The sequence below is a fragment of the Puntigrus tetrazona genome, chromosome 1 (assembly GCF_018831695.1).
Source record: "Puntigrus tetrazona isolate hp1 chromosome 1, ASM1883169v1, whole genome shotgun sequence".
NCBI lineage: Eukaryota > Metazoa > Chordata > Actinopteri > Cypriniformes > Cyprinidae > Puntigrus > Puntigrus tetrazona.
In genome coordinates this window covers 5126119-5148896 of record NC_056699.1, presented here as the reverse complement: position 1 = coordinate 5148896, position 22778 = coordinate 5126119, and the positions used below count along the sequence as shown (strand labels likewise).

The 22778-nt window shown below is 37.4% G+C and overlaps 1 protein-coding gene and 2 long non-coding RNA genes across 3 annotated transcripts; 1 reads left to right on the top strand and 2 right to left on the bottom strand.

Moving 5' to 3' along the window:
- Positions 1-6: 6 nt before the first annotated feature.
- On the bottom strand, positions 7-2989 carry si:ch211-93g23.2 (uncharacterized protein LOC100005086 homolog). The gene is made up of 6 exons (XM_043240764.1): positions 2770-2989; positions 1901-2061; positions 1065-1278; positions 854-957; positions 588-725; positions 7-240 (listed from the first exon to the last, which is right to left on the bottom strand). The coding sequence occupies exons 1-6, from the start codon at positions 2878-2880 to the stop codon at positions 144-146; spliced, it is 825 nt and encodes a 274-aa protein (XP_043096699.1). The 5' UTR covers positions 2881-2989; the 3' UTR covers positions 7-143.
- Positions 2990-3103: 114 nt separating this feature from the next.
- On the top strand, positions 3104-3555 carry LOC122346132. The gene is made up of 2 exons (XR_006251096.1): positions 3104-3262; positions 3370-3555. It is a non-coding gene; the product is annotated as an uncharacterized LOC122346132 (long non-coding RNA).
- A 6487-nt stretch (positions 3556-10042) lies between these two features.
- On the bottom strand, positions 10043-21407 carry LOC122346173. The gene is made up of 4 exons (XR_006251106.1): positions 20999-21407; positions 11620-12004; positions 10204-10275; positions 10043-10106 (listed from the first exon to the last, which is right to left on the bottom strand). It is a non-coding gene; the product is annotated as an uncharacterized LOC122346173 (long non-coding RNA).
- Between the last annotated feature and the right edge of the window lie 1371 nt (positions 21408-22778).

Genomic DNA, 22778 nt, shown 5'->3' with positions numbered 1-22778 from the left:
TATAAATTCAGGTTTGATGTTAAGTGTTTATTGTTCAAAATGTTCAGAACAGAAATAAAACAAAAATGGTTTATTGTTTTTGTTTTGTTTTTTCTGATTTAGAAATATTGAGACACAGACAACGTAGATGATTCCAGATTGTTTTAGGACATCTGTGGTTTAGAGGCCAAGACATAGAAATATTTCACTATCACTGTTACTTCTGTGTCAGTCGATGATGCTCCCATTGCTTCCAACAACCTGAGGAAAAAAAATGATAATGTAGAATAAAAATAAAATGTAATAAACCATACCTAAATTACAGTATGTATAATGTTTATATAATATATATATATATATATATATATATATATATATATATATATATATATATATATATATTATATATATATGTTTATATTTGTAAAATGTGTGAATAAATAATCAAATAAAATAACTAAAAATGATAATGCAACTTGATTATATATTTTGTTTTAATTTAAATGAGTGCATTACAGTGGAGCAAATCCATTGACTGTAGCTTTTTTTCAGAGCATGATTTATGGGCGTGTTTTTTTTGGGTTGGTTTTTTTTTTAGAAGCAAATACCGGTTTGTGATGGTCTGAGACAGTCTTTTGGCCTCAACAGGATCTTTCTCCAGGAAACCTTGATAGGAAGTAAAGGTTTCAACAAAGCCAATAAACCCTGACAGTGGCATAACAGTTGGACACCTGAGACATTTATGCCTGAAAACAAATATAGGAATGCAAGTGTGAATATATCAAATATAATATTAATATAATACGATGGTGTATCTAAAATATTATACATTTTTTATCTTTTTTTTTTCTTATGCAACACAACTCACACTTACCATTCTTTATCATCGTATGTCACAGAGTCATAGATCTTCTTGTAGACCTCTAGAGAGCTCGATCCTAAATAAGCTTTCCGAAAAGGGAGCAGGGCTGCATAGAACTGTGAATCAAAAAAAAAAACAAAACGTACGCTGGATTAAACAAAGCAGCAGGTCTCGCGGGTTTCTGGAACAATGACCCATGAAACATTGTGTTGGTTTATTTAACCTCTTCGCAAATTTCATTGAGCTTGGAGGTGCTTTCTTTATATTCCAGCTCAAAATCCATGGTGTAGCTGAGCAGAGCGAGGCAGCCTCCTGGCTTCAGAATCCTGTCTGCCTCCTTCAGGAAGCGTGGATGATCAAACCAGTGAGCTGCTGCCATGGATGTAACCAAGTCAGCTACATCATCCTCAAAAGGCAACTCCTCTGCAGGGCTCTCTCTAATGGGGCAGGATAAATAGAGTTTTAAAGAGTGGGAGTGGGAGTAATATATATATATATATATATATATATATATATATATATATATATATATATATATATATATATATATAAAATATATATATATATATATATATATATATATATATATATATATATATATATATATATATGTATATATATAAACAATTGTATAACCAATATAAGATAAAAAATAATATAAACATTTAAGTAAATAAAATAAATTATTAAAGAACACTTTATTGTCTTATATTATCATTATTATTTTGTTTACTTATTTATTTTTTCCCTCTTTTGTTCAACAGCTCCCAAATGATTCGTTCAATAGCTAATTTTTCCAAACCCCTCATTATGATGTCAACGTGAAAATGGTTTAAATGATTCAGAGTCGACTCTTTCTTTCGAGAGACTATAGCTTGCACTTTCAGATTTAAAACTTTGCAGGACGTTTTCACTCATATAAAGCAACACGCTTCATGAAAGCTCATTTTCAAAAACCCATAGGGGCGCTTTAATATACAGAACATTATTTATGATGAATACAGTTGATTGGATGACGTATTCTTAAGTATATATTCTTATCTGCGTTTATGTAGTTACCTGTAAGACACATTCGGTGCATGCTCTTTGCCACTAGCTACCTTTATTTGAGCTGGACTGATGTCTGTCCCGACCACAGTGAGAAAGTGAGGAGCGAGCAGCTCAGTGCCCTGTCCTGAACCGCAGCCCACATCCACTGCCAGATCGAGATAGTCCCGTGTCTGCTCGGAGAAGTAAAACAGTTACGCTTGTGTGTTTTAAATAGACGACTTAAGCATAGAATTTGAGAACTTAGAAGGGGACTTTGTTTAAATTCCCTCATTATTTACTTCCCACATGCATTTTGCTCTAATTAACATTAAAAGAAGCCCAGGCTGCTTTTTTTGCATGCAAGACACCTGTGTTTTAATACCAAAATATTTTTTTTTTTGTAATGTCAAGATTTATCGGCCGTCTTCTGAAGTCATACAATGGTAAAAACCTGGCATTGCGTGTTTTGAAAAGAAGAATAGTCATAATAATGCACATCATTATTACACATAAGGGTGACCGACGTTTACTTTATTTCATGTTTCATTAAAGCATAAGCTAAGTGCATTCTTGAATGTGAAACATGGGAAGAGAAAGGGGTTAAAATAATTCACAAACGTTTTAAGCAATAAGTCACTTATATGGACTATCTGTTGCTCTTTTGCACCTACCGACAAACGAGATAAATCTAAATCAGAGCTATATAACAGAGTCAGTGTTTCACAAGCTGAACAATGCCGCCCCTTGTTCTCACAGGCCTTTGATTCTTTTAAGTTTAGCCTCAGTAAAAGACAAATTAAAGCTCTGACGCATATACATGAACTGCCGAGTCACTGATAAAAAAAAAAAAAAAAAAAAAAAACGGGGATTTTTTGCCCCCAAACACACGTCTCACATACTCTTGATCGAAGGAAGTTCAGCACTTCATCGATGAGCTCCTGAGGAGGAGACACCCGAAACTTGAGGTAAGATTCGGCATGTTCTTTTCCCTCGAAATGCCTCTGAGCCATTTGCCTCTTCCTGAGCTGCTTTTAGTCAAAAGCAGCAGACGAACACGAGACTAGACTGCCCCTGGAGTTATGCATTAATCCAACCTCCTTCTCTGCGTGCAACACCGTGACACGGGACGCGGGAGGCGGGAGGCGGGAACAGACAGTCAAGAAATAAACAATAAAATGAAAGTAAGGACAGCTGCCCTTCGCAGACGACAGCCGCACACAAAACACAAAAACAATGCCAGCTTGGACAAGCTTGGGAGATGAGATGGTGCTTACTATAACTTACTATAACTATAACTTTTGTATTTTATCTTTTTATTTATTGCAGTTCTTGCTGTGTGGAGGGCTGCACGGAGACACGTTTTCAGCTCAACGCAGACTGTTTTTCTCTTTGGTTTCTGAAAATATCTATATATTTTTAATTATTTATTTAGCTTGATTGACGCATTAAGATCTGTCTAATATCATCTTGGTGATTTTTCTGATGTCTTGAATCTTTAGGATTCTGTCGTGGATCATTTGCTCTGGAGACAGAAACACTTCACCCCTCAACGTTTGAGAAACAAAAGGTCTTGTTAATGTTGGTCAGACTGATTAAAATTCTTTAAGTCTTAAACCAATGTTGTGGTTCTTGTTGTCTCACTCAGCATAAAACATGAATAAACATCTGATCATCTTTAAAAAACAGCTCCAGTGTGTTTCTGGCATATGTAGTCCTTCATTGTCAAAAGGGTCTATTTTATTTTTTTTAGTAGTAGTAGTAGTAGTATTAATTATATTTTAAAATAAGGTTTAATTTGATAACATCAAGTTACTACCAGTTAACGTATTAGAAATGACTTCAGAAGCATCTTAAATCTGTTAATTACAACATTTATTAATACGTTATTAAAATACAAATTTACATCTTTATTATATTTCTAAAATTATTTAACGATTTAAATAACAGATGTATTTTTTTTCACTAATGTTAGCAATGATTACTAAATAATCTAAAAAAGTATCGCTTATTGCTCATGTATTAACCAATGTTAACTAATGAAGTGTTACCATAATAATTCATAAAATATTAAAGCATATGTTTACTTGTTAATGTAAATGTGTTTTTATGTATTTCACAGTTACATTAGTTTAAATTTTCGTGCAGGATCGTACAGGATTTTGCAGATATTAAATAATTTTATTTCGCTTTACAATCAAAGAAATTGCATTAGTTAATATATGGCATTCAATATAATATACAGTAGCCGTCAGTTTAATCCAAAGTAGTAGGCTATGGCTTACGTCCAACCGTAGCCCAAATACTGAGTGAACCTCAAGTGTAATTCTAATTATATAGTCATATTATTTATAACTGAAAAAGTGAGCTCATTTGTGCTTCAGCATGAACGCAACTGGTATATTTCTGTATTTTACGAAAGCATCTTCTACAGAGCGGGCTTAGCGTCTTTCCTCCAGTGAATGTAGGAATGCAAATCAGTCTGTTTTGCCAAGAAAAACACATCTATGGTTTGAAATGTCTACAGTAAAAAGTGAGACAGCTAACCCGAGCTTCTCCTCAAGAATACGCAACGAGCAGCAGGGGGCGCTATAAGACAACAGAACCTGTTCATCTACAGGCGTTACTCATCAGTACGTGTTCATGCGCTGTCATTTTAACACCACGTACAGGCTGCCAATTCAATTTATGTTGTCATCCGTTTTTAATGGCATTAATAAATACATCTCTGTTTGGAAGCTTTAAGCTTGCTCGAATATAAAAGCGCAACGCAATCAAGCTGAATGTAATATTTTGTGATTTGCTATACATGTCTTATGACTGGATTTAATGTGAATATCCTTTTAAAGAAAGAGAGAGAGAGAGAGAGAGAGAGAGAGAGAGAGAGAGAGAGAGAGAGAGACGAACAATCTGTGCAGGGCGCTATTAAATTCCACGCACGCTGATTGGCTGAATAGTGTTATCAGCCCCGCCTACTTACTAAGCCTCTGCTGACTTGTGTTTGGCTGTCAAATCACCTGCGCTCTTGAGGTGACAGCTGCTAGACCGTCAATAAGTCAGAAAGCTGGTCATCGGGCAGCCAATTCCCTAAGCCGCACGGGTTTAAGGGTTTTAATTATTCATCGGTCACACGTCTGGTCCATACACGAATCAATCAGACCAGCCTGTGTTTGGATGGGTTTATAGGTGTCAGGCCAGAGAGGCCCGGACCCGTGGACCTCAGCACTGTGCAGCCCCGCAGATAAAATCAATCACTGCTGATCACAACGCTTCACCTGTCAGACAGAAACACGCACACAGAGCATACCCAAAAAGAAGATGCACTTTATTTCTTTTTGGGCTGAAATTCTGAATTAGTGTTGGAAATGAGTTCTGTAGGCCTGAAATGCAGTTCATTTAGACGGTTCATTTCTGCTTATTTCTGTCACGGAATAAAATGATATCTGGCTAGACAACATATTAATTTAATGATGTAGAATGACGCTGTGAGGGATAGATAGACTTACAGTCTTTACAGTGGTATGCACTTTATAAAGGTCCCGGGGTCACGTAATTTTCACAACTCACAACTTTCAAATCTATTCCCAAAGCATTTTTGAATTTCTGAAAGATGTTTCATTAGGTAAAGAATATGACTAAACAAAGGTTAATTTGATTAAGACACTGTAGGCCTATTTCTCTTGCTCACATTCTTCTTAAATATAGTATATCTTAAACATATCACACAGCCAGACTGTCATCACAATCACAAGAATTTTGAATTTCAATAATTTTTAACAGTTTATTTTCAATTTTAAGACAATTTTAAGTTAAATTCCGGAGAAAATAACTGAGATAACCAGTCACAATTATCTTTTCAATATTTTATTCTGTGACCAAAATAGTAGTGGCTTTCAAACCAGGGTTTTCTGTTGGTCAACTTGACAAATTTGTGTGGGAAATGTCCTTGATTGCACATATTCCTATTAAAATGACTTGACTTTGACTGCAAACGTGTAGAATATGAAATCAGAGCCCACCCGATAATCCATTTAGCAGCAAATTAATCATTTAAATTTTTCCATTAATTTACAAAAAAGTTGTCATGTTCTGCATTTAGTTCAGAATGTCCTCTTTTTTCCCCCAAATCTCATTTTATTTATTTGTAAAAATGTTTGTTAGACTCAAACTATTTATTTGTGGATCTCAATCTATTTATATGTGAATATGCTTATTTTTTTTGCTAATCTCTTTACATTTATTTGTGGTTTATAATCTTTTTTTTAATCATTATTCACATTTATTTAGAACGCTAAGCCTCTTTAGAACAGAGTTGACTTTACATGTTTGCAACAAGCCAGATGTGTATTATACCGTAGGTATAAACATAATGTCAGCATTTTAACTAGCTGTAACTTACTTATCCATTAAAGTTGTTTGCGCGAATAAACATGGAAGAATGGGGTGCCTTAGTAGCTGTAAGGCTTTCTGCATTAAATATGTAGGCTATGTTTCATTCCAGCTTGTATCTATATTTTAAGGGAGTGGTGTGACATTAGAAATACACTTATTATACACTTTTATTAAACCCTTTCACTTCTAAACGTAGGCTCACAGGCCTTCAAATGACAAAGCGTCCTTCTGCTTTGGAAGTTTTAAAAACGCATGAGTCATCAGACCTTGTGTAAAGATACCAGCTTCTTTCAAGCTGAAATCCAATAGAGGTTAGACAACAACTTTAGCATAATTTTTGTACTAATAAACGTTCCCTGTATAGAGAAAAGGTGAATTTTTTTATGTATTCTTGAACGATGACACTCTTTAGAAAGATCAGTGTAAACATTGTGAAAAATAACTAAACACAAGGCTTCGGTCTTGAGTGCATAAAGAGCTATTTTCCAAATAAACTTATCAAAGGCCATTTTTATGAATACTTAACTATGGCAAAACTAATGGGCAATATCCTGATGTTTCTATGGTTATTGCTACAGGAACATTCATGTCTGTACATACACGCTCTAAAAAGTCAATAGACCGAGAAGAGGAAAACGGCCTTTCTAATGAACATGCTCTCGCTAGATGCTTGGGGTTAGCGATTTGAACAAAATATCCGGTCCACAAAGCGCCCCACTACAGATATTAATGATTTTCCATAATCATGAACGTTGCTGAGAAGAGGTGTGCTGTTACTTATCTAAGAAATCAGAATGATCAATTTCATCCGGCATACATTAAAACAGGTAGAATGCTAAACTATATGTCACCCACTATAAACGCAATCTCAATCCAAAACAACAGGCACAGCATCTGCACAGCAATAACTAAAAAATGCACTTTAACAATGGTCTAGAAACCATCCAGAACGCAAAGCAACACATTAAAGTGCCCCTATTATGGATTTTTGAAAATGAGCTTTCATGTAGTGTTTAACACAGCTCTAAGTGAATGAACACATCCTGCAAAGGTTTTAAATCGGAAAGTGCACCGCGTATAAAGTTATTGTCAACTATTATTATTGAAATGAGTCGATTTTAAATCTAGTCCCAAGCTGTCGCATTCATGCGGATGTCAAAATAAAACATTAGCACTTGTTCGTGTTTTCGCACTGCTTTTAACTAAAAACACTGCTTTAAATGAAATCCACCAATCGCTGGAGGGGTTTGGAAAAGTTATTCGTTAAACGAATCGTTTGGGAGTTGTTGAAAAAATGTGGCAAAAAAGAAATTCATAATATAAGATAAAGACGATTTTTAAAAAAACTTGCATGCTTTCCAACCTGTTGTTTGGGGCTCCCAAAAACAAAATATAAAACTTTTATAACCCATAATTAAGCCGTTTAAAATCTAGAAGAATTAAAGACCAGGAAAAAAGTACTGTACTATTATTAAAAATCTAAATGCGCTGCATAACATGAGAAGCGCACTCAATCAGAAGATGCTAATATTGTTTTTTGGGGTTTTTTTTATTCAAGCATCCATCCAAAAAACCTATGAGAGGGAAAAGGAGAGAGAGGGACACATTTGTGTTGGGCAGTTAAACTTCATAATAACCAACTATAATTACGGGTGCTAGATTATTAAACAAATTACTCATCATCTCTTTAAACACAATTGATTAAAGCGAAATGCGATTAAAATTTGCTTGGGTTAAAAATATAAATCCTGAATCAGCCATTTGCAGGTAAATGAGGATAACGATTAGAGTGCAGATGCGGTTGCTTTGATTAATGTGGTTTTGTCAATGCCCGTCTCTCTGCTGTCATCCAAACCATTATGTTCTGATTTAAGCGATGCTGCAAATTCCTCCTGATTCTCATTTACCATCACCTCAAAGCCCAGCATCTGACCGACCCCTAAATCTGACCTTGTTAGTATGACTGACTCTGGAGACGTACGTGTGTCTGTGTGTGTGTTTGGTAAGGAAAATAGCGTGCTGCAACATTTAAGCCCACTTTTAATTACTGCCCAACACCCCATAATGACAATTAGATGAGATTCAGTGGCAAAGGCATATATCAAAGTCACTGAGGAATGGGGGAAAGAGAGATCTTTGTGCGGCATTCCTTGATTGAGAAGCCTGAATGTTTATTCAATCATACTGAGACTTTGATTGACAGAATCTAAACAAATTTTGGACACTTTTAAACGGATGATCACTACCTTAGACAATGGCCTTAAAGAGCAATTATATGCAAAGCTGGTGTAAAGACAAATGTCATTAATTTCATGTTAATAATATAACTTGAACAACTAAAATGTGCTTTGTAACATTAAAATATACTGACAAGAACCATTATAATGCAGATGGTAAGCTAGAATTCCACTTGATGAATTAAAGTACATCAGTAGTGACCATACGATCATGAACAATGAACTGAAATTGAAGACAAAATCATCTAATGAATTCACAATGTAACATACAGTGCCCTAATGTGCATGTAATTATGTAATTATATATATATATATATATATATATATATATATATATATATATATATATATATATATATATATATAATATCTTTTTTTTATATCTATTTATATCTATGGGTTTTCATATACTATAGATTTATTCGGCAGCTAACAGAGTACAGAGGTGTACTTAGACAAGTAGCTCTGGGTTGAATCACATCTAACTGAGGTTCGACAAAGCAATTCAAATCTGTGTAAAAGTTGAAATGCCACGGTTGCATCAGATTTGGTATAGGGCATATTTCCAACACGATAAAGCATTAACTTAAAATGAAGATTTAGATATTTGAATTCCCAATCGTGGCAATACATATATGAAGCAACATAATAAAGACACAACAATACATACCTATATCCACGTAATAAAAATGTACCAGGTATTGAACGTTCACGTATTGAACCTGTGTTCAAGTGCAACAGTCTACAGTCCATCCAACTTATGCTAATATATGTATAAACCTACACATATTTATTATTTTTTGTAAATTTACAGTTTATTTAAAAAAGCATGTGATGTATTTTTTTACCATAAATTATGTGGCATTTCATACTTTTTACAAAACAATACGGTTAGAGTGAAATTACTTACATAACTTGAATAAATAATACCATGTTCACTCTAACAACATGAAACAGAGTTTACAAAGAGGAAACCCCTTAAACAGATCACTTACGTTCTGTGATCATGTTGAATTTCTTTAAAATCTAAATATTTTTCCTACTCCTGTCATTTGAGATTCAGTTCAAATTCTTTCCAATTCTTCACATTCTGTGAAGTGTGGCCAATTCTATTCAAAATCATACTCATGAACCTCAGGGGAGCCTATTCTTCAATTGTAAATTTTGCTCGTCTGTAACATCATAATCTTACAATGGCATTCTTAAACATGCACCAGCTGCATTATGGATACGTTTTCAGTGTCATCTTTTTAAGGTCTCATTATTTGCGAGCATTGTGTCATAAAAACTCGTTTCCTCTTGCTAATGTTGATCTATTTAGTTTGTTGCGTCTAATCCCTAAGAGGCAGCCTTGTGTGAAATAAGATAAATTGATTTTGCATTGATTTGAACTCATTCTTTTTAGTTCATTCTGGTCGTGTGTGGAGGGGGCGGATCTTTCCCTTCAGCAGAAGCAGGTGCCTAATAAATCAGCTCTAATGTTTAATGCATTCACAACCACGATGATGGTAACGAGGTTAAACATATATTTTTCAAAAGCACTGACCTGTGCCTGTGCTCCTTTGTCATCACTGCCTTAATGAAAACCTTTGATCACTGATGTTGTCGTGCTGCAAAAATAAAAGCAAATGGATTTGTTGAGCAAGAGATACATTTTGGGTTAGTTTTGCAACCTAGAAAAATACTCATGCCTCCTTGAATGCTTACCACCTCCATGCTCCGCATTAGATGCAGACGTGATGTCCTTGACATGCCTCTTTAAGTGACATGGTTGAATTCCTGCTTTTGGAATTTAATCAAAATAGCATTACTAATTTCATTGATTTTTTTTCCACTCTTCCAACATACGTCAGCCCTATTGATGTATCGCCACCTCAAAGTTTAGGTCATCATCAATATTTAATGAGCTCCTAACCAGAGGAAAAAACACCCGTAATCTTACATTTGTCTCCTTTAAAAAGACTGTTATAATAAAAGGATAATAAAGAGATTTATTTTTGAGTCTACAGTTGAGATCATTCTGATCATGGAGAACTTGAAATTGAGATTTTTGTATTGTAAAGTCTGACATCTCATATTTTTCAAGATACTGCAATCATAAGTCAGAAACAAGTTGAAAGTTCAGGTTGAAGGTGAAAACATCTGAGACAAAGTTATGTAAATATGAAATAAAACATTTCTTGGAAAACTGAGCAAAGTTCATGATGCTGTTGAGTTATCCTTTGAAACTCCAGAATAGAAAAGTGTGCAATTAAGAAGGTTTTTTGCAAATCCTTTGAATAGCAGAAGATCTCAGTAAGGAGACACGTGAGACTATGATGTTCTTTTACATAAGCGAAACATCTGAGAAGCAGATGATATCAGTAAGGAGATGTTTGAGATTATGAGGTACTTTTACATAAGAGAACAAACATCTGAGAAGCAGGTAATATTAGTAAAGAGACACATGAGATTATGAGGTTCTTTTACGTAATAGAAACGTCTGAGAAGCAGATGATATCAGTAAAGAGATACATAAGATTATAAAGTACTTTTGAGTAGGAGAAATATCTGAGAAGCAGAAGATCTCAGTAAGAAGACACATGTGAGATAATAAGGTTCTTTTTCATAACAGAAACATCTGAGAAGCAGGTAATAACAGAAATGAGACACTTGAGATTACGAGGTTCTTTTGTGTAGGAGAAACTTCTGAGAAGCAGGGAGACACATGTGAGATTATGAGGTTCTTTAGAAACATTTTAGAAGCAGAAGATCTTGGTAAGGGATCACACATAAGATTGCTAAGAAGCAAATGTTTATATGAAAATATCACTAAGAAGGAGACTAGAATTGAGACTAGGAGAAGCATCCAAAAAACGGAAAATCTCATTAAGAAGATGTAAGATTACGGGCTTTTTTTTCATAGAATAAACCAAAAAGCTGAATATCTCATTAAAATTGTCTAAAAAGTAACCAAACTGCACAATTTGTATGCTTTTCCATTTTTAAACACCTGGTTTGAATCACCAACTCATTACCAAATAAAAGCATGAATTGAACTTGTTCTGTCAGATAAGGAAGAAATATAAAATGTGCAGTGCTGAGTTGAGTTGAGAAGCACTGGGGTAGAACATTACAAAATACCTTCTTTTTGATTTCCTACGGGTATTTCCTGCCTTTGCTTTCTTCAAACTCTTTAATAAGCATCTGGGTAAATCCCCGGTGGAGGCGGGGGCTTCCTTCAGTCGAATCTCTAACAGCCTCTTATTTTGGTCAAATCAGGAGAGCATGTTGATCTGAGAGCAGAATTTTGTTCCATCTAGGAGTATGATCTTGTTAAGGGGTTTGGAATTTGCAGTCTGGTCCTGGATCAGTGCTGATGGAAGACGTGGGGTGCAGATAGCTGATGGCAGACAGCTGGAATGCCATTAGTTGTGACCCTACTGCTGGCAGCTCATCAAACCATCCACCGGGGCACCGGAGTGGAGGGGTTGCCATGACGACCGCTCCTCCGTTACATAACCTGCAACTGGAGGAAAATGGAGACCCAGAGTGAATGGAGGTTTCAGGCTTACAGTGTGCATAGAGTTTGCCCGAGGGAGTTATTGTTGTGTGGTGAGAGGTGTGAGGACTCCTAGGTACAAGAGACACTGAAAGTCCTAAAGCAGCTCTGCCATCATAAAGTTAGCTTACTTAAAACCAATTTGCCTAAGCATAACTAAAACACACAGTTGAAAGATTGGATTCGAAAGGATAGTACACTTAAAAATGAATGATACTTATTCAGGGAGGAAGACAAATATTTGAGTGAATAATAATTTTTGTCATTTCTGTGGATGGGAATGAATAGTTTCTGTTTCTAATGCAATAAAAAGATTCCATGGCATTAATTATTAAATTTATGACTCTTTTCTTTGAAAGAAGCCCCTCAAATGTTACTATACATAAGATGTAAAGTTACACTTTACTAGCAATTGAGTCACCATTGGCTAGTAAATTCTTTTGTTTACTCGCCAGAGTGTTATATATGATATTTGGATATTGGGATAATCAAGTATTCTTAAATGATAAACTTAGTTCCCTTTCAGTCAGTGACTATGACATTGTCATTGATTAATGTCATAGGGTACAACTCTGTAGCCCAATCACCTCTGATCTTTAGAGAAAAGGCCAGGTTTGGGAGGCTGCCAGGCGTTATGTTTACGGTCCTCAGGTGGAGCATGCGGTTGCGGTGCATTTATGCCCGCAAAAAGCTGCCACCTGGAGGAATCGTTCACAATGCCTGTAAGCTGTCGTCAGCTATTGCTGGCAAAGTGGTCCTGGTGGTCCTGGTGGTCCTGGAGGTCCAGGAGCGCTATCTCTGGCTGAACCAGGCACAGATGAGTGACACCTACAAAGTCCACTTCCTCAATGCACCCGTCTCCCAGACTGGCCTCTTCAGTGACACTGTCGAAGGCTTTGCTCAGCAGTTCTTGGCAGCACAGAAGCAGACAGAGTGCCAGGCCTTCATCTGGTCATCGCAGAGGGCACCCTACTAAAACTTTTTTAGAGGCTCCTAGGGCATATGGCAGCCACAGTTACACCGCTCGGCCTGTTACTCATGAGACTGCTTCAGTATTGGCTGCATTGCCAAATCACAAGATGGGCATGATGTTAGGGCAGCCTCCGGGTCGACGTTACCCTGGAGTGTCAATGTCTCTTCAGCCCATGGTCAGACTGTATGTTCCTACACAGCATCAGGCTCTTGGACAGGACCAAGACTGCACTGCCACATCAACTGTTTCAAGTTGCTAGCAGTACTGCTTGCTCTTCCCCAGTTTCAACCATTGCTACAGGGCGAGCATGTGCTGGTCCGCACGGACAAAATAGCAACGTATCAGGGCAACATGATATCAACCACCAGGGCGGGATCCACTCTCGTTGCTTGCCGCAAGTCTGGCCCTCAGGGCGTTGGAATGGTTACATATTGAGCCTCATTTGCTCTGACACTCTCACCTGTCAGTATTTATACCTCAATCACGTAACGCAGTTCTGGTTCTGGCATTTTCCATAGGGACCCCATGGCATCAGTCAATGATGTAACATTATAGTGACTGACTGAAAGGCAACGTCTTGGTAACTTGTGTAACCCTCGCTCCATGTAAATTATACTAAAATTGTACTTTTAGCCTCAGACTCACACACTGGAGAGTAAAATCTGAGAATTTATAAGCCATTGGATAGTACTAGACATAATTTAGTTGCCTGGATTGAAGGTTTAGTCGCATATGTGATTATTTACCCACAGAGTGCAAAAATAAATACATTTAATTATTACATTACAATTACAAAATGCACTTTGCAATTTAAATATAGTGCTCTTAAAGGGTCAAATCTATCATTTTAATAATGTACTGATCGGCTGAATGTATTTAAAATAAAAGTAAAATCTTTATTTTAGGATTTAGATAAAGATTTAGCACATGGTGTCAAACTCTGTTCCTGGAGGGCCACAGAACTGCACACTTTAGTTCCAACCCTGCTCCATCACACATACCATGTAGTTTTCAAATAAGTCTTGATGACCTGATTAGCTGAATCAGGGGTATTTAATTAGGCTGTGGCACTTCATGAACTGAGTTTGACATAACTAACTTTAAGGAATAATAGTAAATAATGACAGATTTAATCCCAATAATAGGTAGATTAACCTTTTAAGAGTCCCACATCCCACATTTTGCCTCTGATTATATATGTACACCTTGATATAAGTTGATGATGACCAATGTGGTAAAGAGTCATCAACCACTTTCAACGTATGGAATGGAACAGCCTGGACATTCTGCTAGCCATCTTAAAATTTTACAGAAAAAAGGTAGTCAGCTGGCAATGGCAAAATTTCAAATTTTTGGGTCCACACATCCTTTTGCACTTTGGCAAAGGCATTCTGTTCAAGCAACTGTTGCCATGAGATCTGCTTACGAGCACTCTCTTTATTCGCATTAGCAATACAAAAGCCTTTCAGAAAACTGTGACAGATGCACACTCATCAATTAAATCTCTGCCCGCTCAGCATTTGCTACAGCTAGTCTAGACTTACTTGAGACACTTTCCTCCACCGCTTTACTGGCTATTCTTCAGGATTAACCGAGACAGAGCCCATTGGCCTCCTCTCCTCTCTTCCACATTCTGATCGTGCTCCAGTTTTCCCAGAGATTATTCAAGTCACATGCAACCTGTCCATTTCCAGGGCATCTGTCACAGAGTAAGATGCAGCCATGGTCATTGGGAGATTGATGGGTGGTCTGGGACCTCAGGGGCCTGAATTAATTTTTAATGGCTGCCACATTGCATCCACCCTCCTTCCTCCTTTGCACACACCCACTAGCACTTAAAAGCAAAAAACGATGGCTCAGCCCTTTTTTTCAGTGCAACAGAGGCCAGGATGCTGCAGGTGCTTAGCACGTGTTTCCTTATTTGCTAGGGCAAATTTGCCTTTGTGGAGGGTAGTCAGGACTGAGAACACGTTTTTTCCTTTGTTAAAACTCCTCATATTGAATAGAACCCCATTCCAGAATTTCCAATATTTTTAAACAGTCTAGGATTTATTATATATTGATTATATTTTCATATGACTGGTGTATGTACAATGTACAATTGAAGAATACAATAAAAAGTAAAAAAAAAAAGCAATACAAATTTTCAGGTTCAGGTTCATTCCACCAGACAGGAACGGTGAATGAAAAGGTTCCAAAAAGGGATTTTGTGCCTCTCTACACCCTAGAAGCTACATAGCACTGCACTAAAAACAAAACAAAAAACTCAGCAACAACACATTAGAAGCCATACAGCAACATGCTGAGAACATTCAGAATTATTATACAACAACCTAGAAACCCCCTAGAAACTGCATAACAACATGCTGAAAACATCTGGAATTTCAAACAACCACATAGTAACACCCTAGAAACCACAAACAAATCCCTAGAAGCTGCATAGCAACATGCTGAAAACATTAAGGATTCTTAAACAACCACAGAGAGACACTCTAACAGGCAAGCAAACGGAACACTTTAGCAGCTGTATATTTCCTAGAAACACACCAGCAACAAGCCAAAACATCCTTATACTGCCTAGCAACAACCTAACAACTACACAGCAATACACTAAAACACTCTGCTGTATAAAAACATATCAAAAACATTTATAATTCTTAACCATCAGCTAGCAACATCCTAGTGACAGCACAGAACACTCTAGAAGCCACATAATGTGCAATAACCTTAGTACAAAGCCATTGGAACCACACAGAACAGCCTATAAGGCACATTGCAACATGTTAAAAACATTTGTAATTTTCAAACAACACAGAACACCAAGCAGCACAGCAGCACACTAGAAACTTTAATTATTTGTTAAAACACTGCCTAGCAACACCCTAGCAACCACACATCCTAGAAGGCACACAGTAATACACTAAAAACAATATTTACCAATAATTTTCTTTTTACGTGGCTTTTCATCTTCAAAATGCAGCCAAAGAAATAGAAACATATTTTGACTATAAGTCTTGACTATAAGTAACATGGCAACTACATATCCACTGAGTGTTAGTAGAGTATTAGTAGACTGATAGGGTTAGAGTTAGAATATGTTGACATCTTCTTGAAAAGTTACCTTTTCAAGTTAGTCAGTAGAATGTCTGTTGGTAGATCATCACAATAAAGAGTTAGCAAATAATCAGACAGTCTACTAATACTCTAATGAAAGGTAGTTGACATGTAGGTGCAAAGTAGGTGCAAAGTTACTCATTGTCAAAAGAAAGGAACAATCAAAATAAAGTGTTACCAACTATTTTCCAACTACGCTGACAGATATGCATAAAAAAACATATCAGTCCTAAATAGTTGGGTATAGTGAAATGCTAGCAGTGTTTTCTTTTTTCTCTAAAAGGCAGAGAACGGTAGAGCAGGACGGCGGAAATAAAATGTGTGGCGAAATATTTGAAATTGGACAGAGAGGCTATTAAGGCTCTGCTGACAAGCTTCTTTTACGATGCAGCTATCAAACCATCTGCTATTTTCCAGTCAATTAAACCATTATAGGATTTGAGATCAATTAATCTCGTCCAGTAATAGCTTTATATCCTTGTTTGCTTTCTTATAGCCCAATATTTCTGTGCACTATGTCACAACAAGGCAAAAAAAGTTAATGGTCTGTTGCTTCTCTTTTCATTATTTGCTTTGCATTTAGCTCTCGCCAGGATTTGTGGGAGTTTTTTTCCAGACACATCACACTTAAAAGCAAACAACAACAAAGCCAAACCGACTCTCTCTAAATAGAGTTTATGATCTCCATCAAACATGCTCACACGGGACGCACAGATAGCAATATCAACATTCAGTACTGATATAAAATGTCAACACTTGCATATAAACTCTGAGAGTGACAGCAGCAAATTTATTTGTCGCATAAGAAAACATGACAGAATAACAACAGGGCATTATGATTATGCATGATTTTATAGCTACTAAACACACAAAACCCTTTCAGTTCATGCCGGAAGCTGGAACTGGTTTAAGCTGGTTATTAGCTGATAGACCAACCTGGACGAGTAACAAAAAGCTTGCTTTTGGAATACGATTGCTAGTCGACCGGCCAAATGGCCAGCTTAGACTATGAATAAAAATAATCTCATAAAATTATACAGCTAATATAATAATTTTAGAAATACCTGTAATGTAATACTATAACTAAGAGTATTCCTCACCTATCAGTGGATTTCATCCTGGCATTGGCTATTGATCTGAAAATGATCTGTATTCAATAGGTCAGACAGGTGGATCTTTCTCCACACTGACAGTCCTTCATGATGCATTAGTCCTTAAGCACACATAGTACTGAAGGTCTACAGATTTCCAATGGCTGATTTTACTCTACAGGCCAGGAAAGATTTTGTATTTTCAAACCTCTGTAAACATTGGTTGTTTTAAAGGATATTAACAAAACTATCACTGAGCCTCAGTGTCCAACACAAAGGTCACTTTGACTTACTTGTAAAGCTTAAAAAAATATATTTTGTTTAAAAAACATCATTAGGATATTAAGTAAAGATCGTGTTCCATTAAGATATTTAGTAAATGTCATAAATATATTAAAATTATTATTTTTAATTAGTAATATGCTTTGATAATAACTTTATTTACATAATTTAAAAAGGTGGTTTTGTCAGTATACTTTTTTTTTCCTCAGATTTCAGGTATTCAAATGGTTTTATCTTGGCCAAATATTGTCCTATGTTAACAAATCTCAAACAAACAAATAAATCTCAATTATGAAAAATTGACACTATATGACTGGTTTTGTGGTTCAGGGTCATATATTATACACACACACACACACACACACACACATATATATATATATATATATATATATATATATATATATATATATATATATATATATATATATATGAAAGAAATCTGGAGGAGGGTGATTTCTGAATGAATCAACTCAACAGAATGATTTAGAAAGATTTGTGAATCAGACACCACTACGTCTTTCATGAACTCGGATTAGCATTCTAAAGAAAGCAGCCTGATATGATTGCAAAATTAAATCCAAACTGAATACAATGTCGTTTAAGGGAAACTTGTATCTGCTTCTGTCCCTCTCCTCATCCTGGAGTCTAATGCAGTTATTGCTCACGTCATCTATGTCCAGTGTCAACAACGTCCCTCTATCTCTCTCTTTCCACTGCTTCAGAGAACCCTTCCCTGACCCTGCCAGTAATTGAATTAAAACCACATTAAACAGAATGAATAGGCTGGGATTTAATTAGCCGCTGACGAAGGCCACAGGGTTCCTGAGACACGTGTTCTCTGTTTAACTCCTGCGTTGCATGCCTCAGAGGAGCCACATGGATGGACCACGAAAAGAAGTTCTCTCTGCTCTGGTTTAATCAATGCTTTTGCAATCAAGGCCAAGTGTGACTTTTGCAATTGCACGCAAATACTGCCTTGAAAACCATTCATTATTGCTGTACAGATGAGCTGCTGAAATTTTTCATTTAAAGTACATCTGAAATCAAAAGCGGCACTAATTATTTTCTATCACCCTACACCTAAACCTACTTCTTACAATTGGGGACCACTGAGACCAAAAATGTCACCAAAAGGACAAGGATTTCGTATATTGCCATCTTTGTGGGAATATTTTGTCTCTGTAACATCGGGTTTACCTCAGAATATTTGCCTCAGTTTATATTTCGTTGTTCAAAACTCTGAGAAAAGTCACAATTATTTTTTTTTCTATGGTGGAAATAGGCTTCCATCCATAAAAGACATCCTTCAAAAGTCCCCAGCAATCCAATTTTTATTTTTAACTTTTTCCCCCTCCAGTTTAACACATTCAGTTACTTTTTAGGAAGAGAAAAAAAGTCAGTTTTTGTATAGATGGAACATGCTATTATCACTAAATCCAGTATGAACTTGTTTTGAGCCTCATACTAATAGATCCGTGTGTCCCTTCAAAGACAGTTAGGAAGCAGCAGTCTAATTTATATCAGCAAATGTCAAATATTAAATCACAGCAAATAAAATGCACATAAGGGGTCTATAAAAAAGAGCAGGAGGCTTTGTAAAACAAACTCTGATTAAATAACCTTGTATAACTGAGAGTTTAAAAAGGAAATTTCCTTTAAGTACATAAGCATTGAGATGAAAAGCAGATGACTGTGTAAAGAAAGCATGTGGATTGATTCTGGCATCAGATGAGCTTCTATTCAATGAGTAGAACAGTGAGATCTGAAGAGCATGTGTATAAATATTTCAGCAGTCGTCATGAAGTCTATCTGAAGTGCTTGGAAAAGTGTTATAAAAAGGGAGGGAAATAGTTGACTCCACTTTAATCAGCCCTCATATTCAGTTTTGGCCTTGGCCGCTCTATGTCGTAAGCCAATAACAGAGATTTAGATTCACAACAAGACAATGAGCTGTTGAAAGAGTTGGAATGACGGCACCCGTATCACTTTAACCCGATGACCTAATGTTCAGTCACAAAACACAGCTCTTTAGTATTCAGCACAAGGACATCTGCAGAAGTGAAAGAAAGCAGAGTTTAAGTATCCTATTCTTTTTATTAATTACGTCCATTTACATTTTAGTAGGAGTCTGCATTTTAAAAACACTGTAGAGTAAAAAGTACCTTTGTGAAGTCTGTAACTTGTGTTTTCACACAATGGAATGGATGTATTTTTAAAGAAAGGCTTGCCAAGCTCAGACACTTAAACTTTATTAATTATTAATTGGATTATTGGCACAATAGCAAAAAAAATGAACAGGGTGAAAATAAAGAGATAAAGTTAGCCATTACCTCACTGAGAGAAATATACATCAAGTCAGGTGTGCTTAGCATTCAAAATGCTGGAATGATGTCATTGCACTATTCTGATACTGAATTGTGATTGGTCTGTTCTTTTCTTTCTTCTATTTAACCATCTATAGTAGACATTAAGCTGCTGATCGCTGCTGATTATTAGTCTGAACAACCAAACAGTAATGAAATGTTATGGTACAGATTGTTATACTGTCATATCGCAAGTAATATGACTAGACACACACATGTACACATATGTGTGTACTGTATACAAATGCAAAAAAATGTAAAGCAAGCTGGGATATCCAATGTTCAGCATTTAAAAAAAAATAAAATAAAAAATAATTATATATGTTTTTTTGATGGCACATTTACTCACCAGATTACAACATAGTTTAGAGCTTGCAGTCAGAAGGTTGCAGGTTCAAGACCTGTAAGAAGTAAGCCGTGACCCCTCAGTCACTTAACCTCAGATTGTTTCGAGGGGATTTTCCATGTGACATGAGTGCTTTAAGCTGCTTTTGGACAAAACCAAAGCTAAATGACTTTCTGCTTACTTGTAATACTATATGTAGTTCTGAAGCGTGTTGGTAAGCTGATGAATGATCTGATCAATAAATAACAATAAATAGATCCTGCAAACCTGGATGACTAAACCTTGATAAGTCAGCATGAAAATTAAGACTTAACCTATATATATATATACTTAAAAAAATTATATCAATCAAAATGCAATAAGAACACTTTGAATATTTTTTCTCTGCTTCAGCATTAGCATAGTAACTGCATTCTCCTATAAACTACCTCTGTGTGCCACTTAATTAACTTCTACTCATACTGTATTTTTAGCTCATATTTAGCTCATCTGCTGCCATTGAACACAGCTTCCCGATTGTTGAGGCAGGTGCGATTAGAGCAAAAACGCAGAGCCTCAGGGGTCCTTTGCGGATGATGTTGCCCACCACTGGCCTGGAGAGCGAAATCCGATCCCATCGCATCGCTCTCGCTCTGTTCTCATCTCTATCAGCCCACCCAGAATCCTCCTCTGCACACTCAGCACAATCCAGCGCTGCTGAATTACCATCTGAGGGAGCGAAGGCCTGTGTTCTAATGAAGAGAGACAGCCACTGTCATAGCGCAGTATAAACCCCAGCGAAACACTCACCTCCCTGGAGAGAGCGGCTAGCACTTTCAGAGCGGGAGAAATGATCTCCGAGTCCCGGTCACCCATTTTTCTTCCCCTATAATAAGAGAAAAGAGAGAAACGGGGAGAAAACGAAAACCCCGCTGCCCTCCAGATCCCTTTATGGAGAGCGGCGAGCTGAAATCTAGGGCAGGTTCATTGATTTCCAGCCTGCTGTATTATTAGCCATTGCGGCAAAGGTGATATGAGAGGTTCCAGCTAATATCCTGTATACCCAACGGTTGGGGAAAGGGGGGAAGGCTTAGACGGCCCTGCGCTCTCAATGATAACCGCTGGCTTTGGTGTGCAGCTGCCGTATTGGATTGCAAACCCTTTCAGCGGCGTCCGTCTCTCAGGGGAAGTGTTGGGAGGCGTGAGCCTGCCAGGCTGGCTAAATAAGATAAGGGAGTCATTGTACGCGGTCGTCAACAGTCGCTCGCTATCAAATATTCATGGGCGGCTGCCAATTCTTAAGTAAACAGGCCAATTTGTTCTGGAAGACGTGCATTAAGATACGTCGAGGCGATAGAGGCTGCACCCTCGGGATCCCCCTGCCATGAGGTTCCCTGGCTACTCCCTTGGACCTATTAGCATCGCGGCCCGGTCAAAAGCCAAAGCTGAATGGGCATGTTTCATGCTAATAGAGGCCACCAGAATGGACAGATTTACCATTAAGTTTGAAGATAGGAGATGGGGTGAAAAGAAACAGAGAGCAGGGCAGATAATCCGTGAATAAGTCGAACCTGAATGGAGGTCGGGATTGCGTGGGTAACCGATCTATTGAAACAAGGGCTGAATAGAATCTTTTCAGAGCCTTATTCGGTAGCACTGCCAGGAAAGTTATGCTTGGATGAGGACGGCAGTGCTGGCAGCGCAACAACACACAAGTGACTCGCGACCGGGATATGCTTGGCAGGAACAGACATTTATCAGACTGAAAATGGGAGCGGAGAGACCACCTCAAGAAAATCGTCTCAGAAGTTGTATTTCCATACGTCTATTGGAACTTCAGCCCATAAAACTAGCGTCCCTGAAGCAGCAGTGTTATTTCCAAACTAATCACCTCACATCTTTAGGAGATTATGGCCTCGGTCGGTGCGCTGCAAATGCCTCTGCGGGTGCAAAGTTGACAAACTGTTGCGGCGTATTTTTTATGGAGGCGGTAAATACGGCGAGATGCGTTTGATTCTCCAACTCCCTGCACTGCTGCACCCTGGGGGTTAGAAGCGAAAGATGAGCCGAGCTAGCTGACTGAAACAATTTGGAATAAAAAAAATTGCTATAAAACGGCGGGCTATAAAACTGCCCATCAGTTTGCGAATGGGTCCCTGTGGGGCAGTTCAGTCGGTGACAGCGGTGGGCTCCGAGTTGGAAGCCGAGCGGGTGGCGAGGAAATTAGGTCAGTGCCAGCAAAGCGTAATGGGAATTGGAGGAGACAAAGGAGCGTCCGACGACCACAGGCTGGCCGCTAGTAAACTGGCCAAGAGAAACTCTGGGGAATTAATCACGGCACGTCCGGAATATTGAGTGTGACATTCCGCATTTACCTCACAGCGACAGGGAGAGGGAGAGGAAGATAACATAGATAATGGAGCAGGAAGTGAGAAGGCTGTAAAAGCCAAAATGCATTCAGAAGAGACGGATACGGGCAAGACGACGCCGTCTGGATAATGAGACCTCCGCAGATGTGAATGTCAAGTGCCTTGATTCGCTGGGAAGCCATCTCTGTGTTGTGGCTGATTAGTGCGCAGGATTGAATCTG

Coding starts and splice junctions, on each gene's coding strand:
- si:ch211-93g23.2 (XM_043240764.1), bottom strand. CDS start 2,880: ATGGCTCAGAGGCATTTCGAGGGAAAAGAACATGCCGAATCTTACCTC. Junction 958..1,064: donor TCAATGAAATTTGCGAAGAG/GTTAAATAAACC, acceptor TTTGATTCACAG/TTCTATGCAGCCCTGCTCCC. Junction 241..587: donor TCTCAGACCATCACAAACCG/GTATTTGCTTCT, acceptor TTTTTTCCTCAG/GTTGTTGGAAGCAATGGGAG.